The 9,574-nt window shown below is 36.6% G+C and overlaps 1 protein-coding gene across 1 annotated transcript in view; it reads left to right on the top strand.

Annotated features, from left to right (window-relative positions):
• Nucleotides 1–9,574, top strand: part of LOC138705254 (RCC1 domain-containing protein 1) — a 36,447-nt gene that overhangs the window by 415 nt on the left and 26,458 nt on the right. The window contains exon 2 of the mRNA XM_069834084.1: nucleotides 8,714–9,144. Within this exon, the coding sequence (XP_069690185.1) occupies nucleotides 8,727–9,144 (418 nt within the window). The 5' untranslated portion in view covers nucleotides 8,714–8,726. The remainder of the gene's footprint in view (nucleotides 1–8,713; nucleotides 9,145–9,574) is intronic.

Genomic DNA, 9,574 nt, shown 5'->3' with positions numbered 1-9,574 from the left:
TTTTTTATGACACAGACCGCACAAGAAGATCACTCATTTTCACCACCAAACAGAATACAGATATAACAATATAACTTAATTTGGACTATTTTTTAGACTGGTCAATCTGCAGTTTCCTATTGCCACTTCCAACGGACTCCTAACGAATATTCACACGTTTATCACTGGGATTGTGGCGCTGGAAATCAATTTTGAACACTTTTATCACAGCCGTGGCACATTTCAATTTTATTGTACAATATATATGCAATTATCACTACAATGACACAATAACACAGAATCAACTTAGGAAACGTAATTAACAGAGTCTCAGTTTCACTTCACTTCCACTAGATGACTGACTTCCAGCAGATAGGTGTAGCAGGGATGCCAATATCGGCAGACGAAATGAAACTGAGGAATGTTATAACAGGTGTGCTAAACGTTAGGAATGTTACAATAGGTGTGTAGCACGTTAGGTTACGTTAGGTTTTGTTAGGTGTGTAAGATAATATGAATGGTTACCACAGTTGGCAACACTACAATCCCCACTCCACCTCAAATAACGTCACAACGACGAAATATGGCCGCCTTCTTCCTTCAAGTACGACGATTTTCCTATATAAGTAAGGAATCTATTTAGGACAGGTCGGGTGGTACCACAGGTCTCCCAGTGATTCCATCGAGTTTCTACTACTCCACACTACAAAACTAAGGCATTTTCAGTGTTTGTTTTCAATTCCCTATACTGGCAATACCAAATTCAAGATTCACCTTAAGGTTTTTAGAGCTTGTTCTCATTCGAATAATCTGATAGGAAGTAATGATAGATGAAGTATAGGAAATTTTTACGCTGCCTACATTAATTTGAAACTGACATGGTATAACTTAGTTGCTTCCGTTGATAACACAAGAAAAGGCGACATTGTGGATGTCAGTAGGAAATGGTCTAAAGTTTCTCCCATATTTGTCTCAGAGCACCCTATTAGTTAAGAATATTTTTTGTACCCTGCAAATTGAAAATTTCAATTTTGTCTTCCTCCATGCACTATTTTAATATGTAAATGTAGGCTAGTGTCGATCTCCTATCTTTGTAAGCACATTAGGGATGCCAGCTTTCTATTGTCTGATTCCTAGACACAATTCAAACTTTAATTTTGAGCTTACAAGAAAATACACAAAATAACTGTAGAAATATACATACTGGTACTGATTATCAATTGAAGAGCGTGATTCCAAAATTCGCTTAGTCCATTTGACCATTTTTATGATTTATACATTATATATGAAGAAATTATTACAAAAACTGCCCTAGTCACTTTTAATGAAATTGAGTTAAGGACATATTTGCTACTATTTCAAATGTTTATAGACTCCAAAAATGACACATGTCAGGTGCAATAGCCACAAGGATAAACACCAGTTGTACGGAAACAGCTGACGTGTTGTTCTATTTATGTTATTGTTCTCTTAAAAAATAGCAATTTTGACGAGGATTGTTTTTGTAATAATGTCTTCATATATATTCTTATGTTTGAGCCCTCTATCATTATGTTTTAAGCATGTTTTCTTCCAAAACAACGCCAATCCTTGTCTAAAAGTTTGTGTTATTGTGCTTGTTACTTGAAAACTCTCTCTGCCTCTAGACCCGCAGATACAAAAACTAGCCTGACTTAGTCCTTTCATTAAAATGGACTGAACCCATTTTGGAATCGCACTCATCAATTGTAATATTTAATAGCCTTCAGTGAAAACCACAAAGCAACACAATAATTCAGTCGCCTAGAATCAAACTGCACTTTCTCCAAATTATGAAATATTTGATTAATGTGTGTTTCAGTGCAGAATTTTCAGGGAATGTGATAAACTGCTCGTTTGGAGTCAACCTGTAATTTATCTGCCTTAACATTAGTAGTAAAATCACCGTGTGGAGTCTAACTGCACTAATTTTTCGTATTTTTTTGACAACTCAGGTTTTTAGATAAAGTGCAGTTTGTTTCTATGTGACTCAATTTGAAACTTTGGATAGAAAATATTAACTTTTTAATGAAAAATCACCCATAGTCCGTCTTAAACCTCTAATTTAGTTTCACTTCTATATAAATTATACTAGGATTATCTTTAAGAAACAGACAATTTTATAACATGGTCCTCCAAAATTAACTGTTACTCGAAACTCTGCCTTGAACAAATTTTCAGACAGCTTTTTGTTTCTCTTATCTGTCAATGTGACCAAGTAAACTGAAAATTCTTTCACAGAAGACATTAGATACTTGAATTGGCATTACAAATGATAATTTCAGTAATTCACGGCATGTCCACAGACTGTTCACTACAACCAATATACTCGTACACAACCGAACAAATTTGTTCGTACAAGTTTCTTAAGATACAGAGTTCATTGTATAGTAGATCTTCACCCAGCTTGTCCAGGCAGCACGAAATCTCAATGTGAAACCTGGACGGTTGGCAACCGTAAAGCACATTTTGTTTCATATGTCCAACTAATTGGACAATATCCAATATCGAAATTTCGATAGAAAATCTGAAAAAGTACAAGTCTCCAGGTATTGATCAAATTCCAGCAGAATTAATACAAGAGGGTGGAAGGGCATTATCTAGCGAAATTTATAAACTTGTACTTGCAATTTGGGAAAAGGAAATTGTACCAGAACAATGGAAGGAGTCCATAATCGTACCTATTTTTAAGAAGGGGGACAAGACTAACTGTAGTAACTTTCGAGGAATATCACTTTTGTTGACGTCGTACAAAATTTTTGTCGAATATCCTTTTGAGAAGATTAACTCCATATGTAGATGAAATTATTGGGGATCATCAGTGTGGTTTTAGGCGTAATAGATCAACTATTGACCAGATATTTTGTATTCGACAGATAATGGAGAACAAATGGGAGTATAAGGGTACTGTACATCAGTTATTTATAGGTTTCAAAAAGGCGTATGACTTGGTTAAGAAAGAAGTTCTATATAATATTCTTATTGAATTTGATATTCCCAAGAGACTAGTTCGATTAATTAAAATGTGTCTTAGTGAAACTTACAGCAGAGTCTGTATAGGCCAGTTTCTATCTGATGCTTTTCCAATTCACTGCGGGCTAAGCAGGGAGATGCACTATCACCTTTCCTTTTTAACTTCGCTCCAGAATATGCCATTAGGAAAGTTCAGGATAATAGACAGGGTTTGGAGTTGAATGGGTTACATCAGCTTCTTGTCTATGCGGATGACGTGAATATGTTAGGAGAAAATCCACAAACAATTAGGGAAAACGCGGAAATTCTAGTTGAAGCAAGTAAAGCGATAGGGTTGGAAGTAAATCCTGAAAAGACTAAGTATATGATTATGACTCGTGACCAGAATATTGTACGAAATGAAACTATAAAAATTGGAGATTTATCTTTCGAAGAGGTGGAAAAATTCAAATATCTTGGAGCAACAGTAACAGATATAAATGACACTCGGGAGGAAATTAAACGCAGAATAACTATAGGAAATGTGTGTTATTATTCGGTTGAGAAGCTTTTGTCATCTAGTCTTCTGTCAAAAAATCTGAAAGTTAGAATTTATAAAACAGTTATATTACCGGTAGTTCTGTATGGTTGTGAAACTTGGACTCTCAATTTGAGAGAGGAACAGAGATTAAGGGTGTTTGAGAATAAGGTCTTAGAAAAATATTTGGGGCTAAGAGGGATGAAGTTACAGGAAACTGGAGAAAGTTACACAACTCAGAGCTGCACATATTGTATTCTTCACCTGACATAATTAGGAACATAAAATCCAGATGTTTGAGATGGGCAGGACATGTAGCACGTATGGGGGAATCCAGAAATGCATATAGAGTGTTAGTTGGGAGGCCGGAGGGAAAAAGACCTTTGGGGATGCCGAGACGTAGGTGGGAAGATAATATTAAAATGGATTTGAGGGAGGTGGGATATGATGATAGAGACTGGATTAATCTTGCTCAGGATAGGGACCAATGGCGGGCTTATGTGAGGGCAGCAATGAACCTCCGGGTTCCTTAAAAGCCAATAAGTATTTCCAACTAAAACGGTTTCGCTTTCAATTCTACAAATAAATAATAATGACCTCATTATTTTCTCATTATGAGTCATTTTTTTACAAAATTAATCCCTTTCCGCATACTGGGACAACACATATGGCACATACCAGTTTTATATTCATATAACTTATAATATAAGCATATAATATTTCAAACTGCATATTGGGACAGATATGGCACTGGAAGAATAACTGGATTTGACCTTATGTGACATCAGTTGAAAAAGAGAGAACTAATTAAGTTCTTTGAATATTAAACCAGTGTGAGCAAAACTGTCCTATCCATTAAGGGGTTAATATGTAACACTCGCATGCACTTTTTATTAAACTAAAGCTCAACAACACAACCCATTCATAGAACACCAATATAGTGCGACGTATTATTGCGACGGTAGGCTATAAGGCTAGCCTCGTTTAGCACGGAGATGTAGCAAATCTATCCCCCCTTCCTGGTCCCCCCCCTCAAGCTTACGTATCAGAGTCGTAGCCATGCCTTTAGAAGTTTGTGGCCACAAGCCTTGTCTCGCAATGAACTTTCGGATCCTAGAAGTTAATATGTGAAAGGATCGGAGTTAAACCAAGTGTTATGATAAATTATTACGAACTTATAGGCGTAATGTTAATAACTCAAAAGCCTCTTAAGAGCTTCGGCACTGCAGGAGATGGAGGATTGTGACAAGGATACAGTGTGTTAGACGAAGGGATAGATAAGTGACAACCTTGTCATAGTCCTCGCCTCTTGTCACCAGTGTCGTGCAGTCCAACCAAGCACGGCTTGGGCAGCGCTGATTGATTATAAGAATCACGATTCTACGTAAATCCATGATTAAACTTTCTGTTCATTTAATCATAAAGTCCTGAAACGTTTCTAAATACGTTTTGTTAATTGTAAGTCGCGTGATGGGGCATATACAATGCACATACTGCGATCCCGAGCTGGCATCAGCGTGCTAGCAGTGCTGAATGCAGGTTAGCATGGAAGTTGCCATGACAACCCACGTCATCATAACTTCTAACCAATGAGGGACGCCTCACGAGACTGTAGTAGATGCATATCTATGCATATATATACCCCAAGCAGCCGGTAGCCCAGGGAATAGGGATTATAAAGAATGGACACTGAGCGAATTTTCCTGTGTTTTGTTTTTCTGTGCGCCAGCGGATAGTTCCACTTTCAAGCGCTAGAGGTAGTGTAATCGAGCATACGCTAACATAATAATTGAGAATAGAGTTGACACACAGGATCCAAACATCGCCTACCTCATTGCATAATCCAGTAACGCTTTGCTTCAAATAAATTCAAGTTAACAGCTTTTCCTTATTTCTCAGTGACAAACTAGTTATAATAATATTTTATATTTCAGATATCATAAATAATATTATAAAATAATATAATACATTATAAAATTAAGCATCAAATTCGTTTAATATTTTTATAATATAATATAATATAGGTATATGGTTTTACTTCTCGTGAGAGTTTTGTTTTTCCATTTTCAGCGCTATCAAATCATTACATATTTTAATTGTTGTTGGGGTCAACGTCTGAACTCTCATTATAAAGGAACTCTAGAGTCTAGACATTACAGTTAATGAAGGATTTATTATTTTATGGATCCAATTTATTTTATTTGAGTACATAATGTACCTAGATATATTAATTATATGTGTTATATTTCCGCTGTGTCGACTGCTAGCCGGTATGATGTCTGCGCCAACTCTAGGGAGAAAGCAGAATCTGACGCTCTAGCTGGCTTGAAGGCCATTGAAATCGGTCCGGCTACATCAAAGGTACCGATGCGAAGTGTCCATTCTTTATAATCCCTATTCGCTGGGTAGCCTGCCTGGGCTAGCTGTGTGCGCGAAGTCGAATGAGAGTAAAACATACTCTGTTTCTCTCGCGTTTGTTTGTACCTGTACTTTGTAGTTACATTGTGTACATGTATATAAGTGCAATAAAAAGTTTTGACTATGTCTGGTGATAATAATAATTTAATTCAGCAACAAAAGCTAAATACAGTAATTTGACTAAAGCAATACGGAATCATGATATTGCTATTGCACATATTCGTGCTACTAACGCACTCGCGACTTTGGAACTGTGCTTATTGGAACTGAGCAAGTGACCAAACACAAAAAGTAATATTCTACATAATGAAAAGGCAACACCCAATAGAGACATTCTGAAAAGGCTTATAAACGCCGTTTGTTTACTTGCAAAACTGGAACTTTCATTTAGAGGAAATGGTAAGTCGAAAATGTCCAACAACCGCGGTAATTATTTAGAACTTTTGGACTACACGACCAGTACGACCCTCTTCTAAAAAATCATTTGGAGACATCTACAGTATTCAAAGATGTATCAAATCGTATTCAAAATTATTTAATTGAATCTGTTGCCAGTGCAATTAATAAGGAAATTAAACGGCAATTACAGAAATCCGATTTTTTTTGCCATATTAGCTGATGAGAAAACTGACGTCTCGAATAAATCACAATTTTCTCTTGTTTATCGATATACGATTAAAGGAAGGGTGGTAGAGCGGTTTGTGTGCCTCGGTGATGTGAGGACAAAACAGTGGCAGCACATTCTGATCTTATTTTTAAGACATATTCAAGACTTTTCAAACTGTAGTAAGAAACTTGTCTGTCTCTTCATTACATGTGTCAAGCTAATATTAAGGCGCCTTTTCTACAAGCTCTCTTTTTTCACTGCTATGCACACTGTTTAAATTTAGCACTGTCCCAAAGTGCTTCAAGTATTCCTGAATGCCGTATATTTTTTGCTACTCTTTCTGGGCTTGCAGCATTTTTTCCAAATGATCAAAGCGCACAAAATTTCTTGATGTATTTCTGGGTCGATGATTACACATGTTTCCCCAACAAGATGGAATAACTCGTCACGACTTACCAATATGTAGAGGAGTCTTGTATAATAGTATTTTTAATTTTAGGCAGTACTTGCAGTAGGCCTAATCTTATAGTTATTTTAATGTACCGAAGTACATATGATATTTCCATGCAGATATTCTGCGTCATCTCCGTTCCATTACTCTTTCATCCTAATCTTATAGATTTTGTAAAAAAAATTGGTACCAAATACCAACGTATTTTTATAATTAGTAATGTTATAAGTATTTGAATCAAATATAAATAGTAAGAAGGAAAAGAAAACTGCCTCCTGATTCTTGGAATGGATCACCATTGTGTTTTTTATTTGAAATAAATCCTCACGAGTATAACAATATAACTTAGAAGTAATTCTGTATGTAATAATTTATCTTAGGAAACTGTTTTTGATCAATGTAAACTTCATATTTTCATTTGTGAGTTTAATTTATGTACGAGTAATACAAAGAAATTTGTCTCCCGATTCTTGGAATAGATCGCCATTGTGTTTTTTTTTTATTTCATATAAATCTCATTAATCTTTAATTTATTATCTGATTGAGGTTCTGGCTGATATGTACAGCTATTATCAGGCAGTACATCTCACGTCACGATATGTGTCAGAGGAAGAACAAATTGTTTGTATGCATCTGAAGTCTGATTAGTGTAATATGTAGCTAGTAGGCGATGTAATGGAGGGGGAAAGGAATTGGCCACCCTACCCCATTATCTCCTGTTCTAGTTGCCTCATAAGCGGTACCTTCTTGGTATCACTTGTGAGGTTCAGACCTGTCTTTGGACAGTTGACTAAACAACAACAATCCCTAATAAATTGCTTGTAGATACTGAATATGAATAAAATTCAACAAACACTACACTGTATATAGGAGAAGTTACTGTATGCAAATATCTGACCTGCATGTGGATGGACAGACAGGTGTGGTGCTCAGATCTGGAACCACTTTTTCGGTATCAAAGATGCTAATGTCGTGTATTCCCATAACAATCTCAAAATAAATTTTTTGTGTCATCACAATACAAAACTTTCTTTATTGTACGATGAAAGAGTAATGGAATGGAGAAAAATTCTCTCATAGTATGATGACGCAGAATATCTGCATGGAAATATCGTATGTACTTCGGTACATATATATATATATATATATATATATATATATATATATATATATATGATATGCGTAAATCACTTCGTGATTTGAGACGGTGCTTACTCCATCAGATCCTGGCCAACTAGTCACTCATAGCGAGTGCACCTCAGCACATGTATGGACTTTAATTCTACGTTCATAGACATCTATGACGTAGTGCAGAGGGCGGCCACTAGAGGGAACCCAAGAGTTGGAACTTAAAACTGAGACGATTCTGTCCGACGCCGGGGTGGGTATCCGGTGTGGCTTAGTGGATAAAGCATCAGCACGTAGAGCTGAAAACCCGGGTTCAAATCCCGGCGCCGGAGAGAATTTTTCTCTGTTCCATTACTCTTTCATCGTATGATGACGCAGAATACCTGCATGGAAATATCATATGTACTTCGGTACATAAAATAATATATATTTCTTTATTGTACTTCATACAAGGAGAAAGTAAAAATAGGTATAAAAGCTGAATACTGGTATCTTAACGTATCTTTGAACTGTCAGTTTGTAGTTCATTATAAATTATGTTGGAGAAGAAATTCCTTCCCTTCCCTCCCTTTGGCCCATCTCTTGAATTCATTACTGCTTTAAAACTGATATGAATTTTCAGGTATTGTCGTCTAATGGAGCTCTTGTATTGCGGATTTAATGGCTTCGGCCAGCTCTCCTCAGTGAGAACAGGAATCGTGTCATGCCTTACTCCATTCCCTGCTGAGGGAATACAGCTGGCATCACTGTCCTGGAGCTATGTCGCACTGAAGTCAGACCGTGGGATCCAGCTGTCAGGATTTGTTGGACACAGATCCCACCAGGTGAAATGTGTTGGCATGCATGACAGCGTTGCAATATCATGCAATCGGAAACATATGTTAGCAGTTGTGGAGACTGGTGTCTGTTGGAGATATTGCATAGAGAGTGGCTCGTGGAGGAGACTGGACCCCTTCACAACAGTGGAGCAGGACATTGAGGGTGAGCGTGAGGACGATTCAGTTGTGCAGGTCTGCAGTGGTGCCACATTTGATGCTTCAGTGTCTGAATCAGGTGTGTGTTATGAAATCAAGTCAGGGAGAGGAAGTTTTTTATACTGTGATAGTGAAAGTGAGGAGAAGAATAAAAGATGAAGTGAGGGCTAATGTTCATTTTATGGTCCCTCTTTAAGACTATGAAGTTCAGTTAATTGAATTTGCATTTATGTGTACTCATATTATTGTAGTACCATTCAAAATGTTCATATTTCAGAAATTCGATTCTAAAGTCATTCTTCGACATTAGCAGATGACTTTGGTTCTGTCTCATTTGTAATATAGGCTAGATTAGTAACTAGAAAAGTGAGAAGATTGGAAACTAGTGGGGGTACCTCTATTTTGAAGCAGATAATACAGACGGGGCATTGCTCAACCAGTCAGAAATTAAGATCCAGTACATTAAAATAATATCCAAGAAAAGGTAGTCCTTAAGATTTTAATATTGC

The sequence above is a fragment of the Periplaneta americana genome, chromosome 8, assembly GCF_040183065.1.
Source record: "Periplaneta americana isolate PAMFEO1 chromosome 8, P.americana_PAMFEO1_priV1, whole genome shotgun sequence".
Classification (NCBI taxonomy): domain Eukaryota; kingdom Metazoa; phylum Arthropoda; class Insecta; order Blattodea; family Blattidae; genus Periplaneta; species Periplaneta americana.
This window is presented reverse-complemented; position numbering and strand designations above follow the sequence as displayed.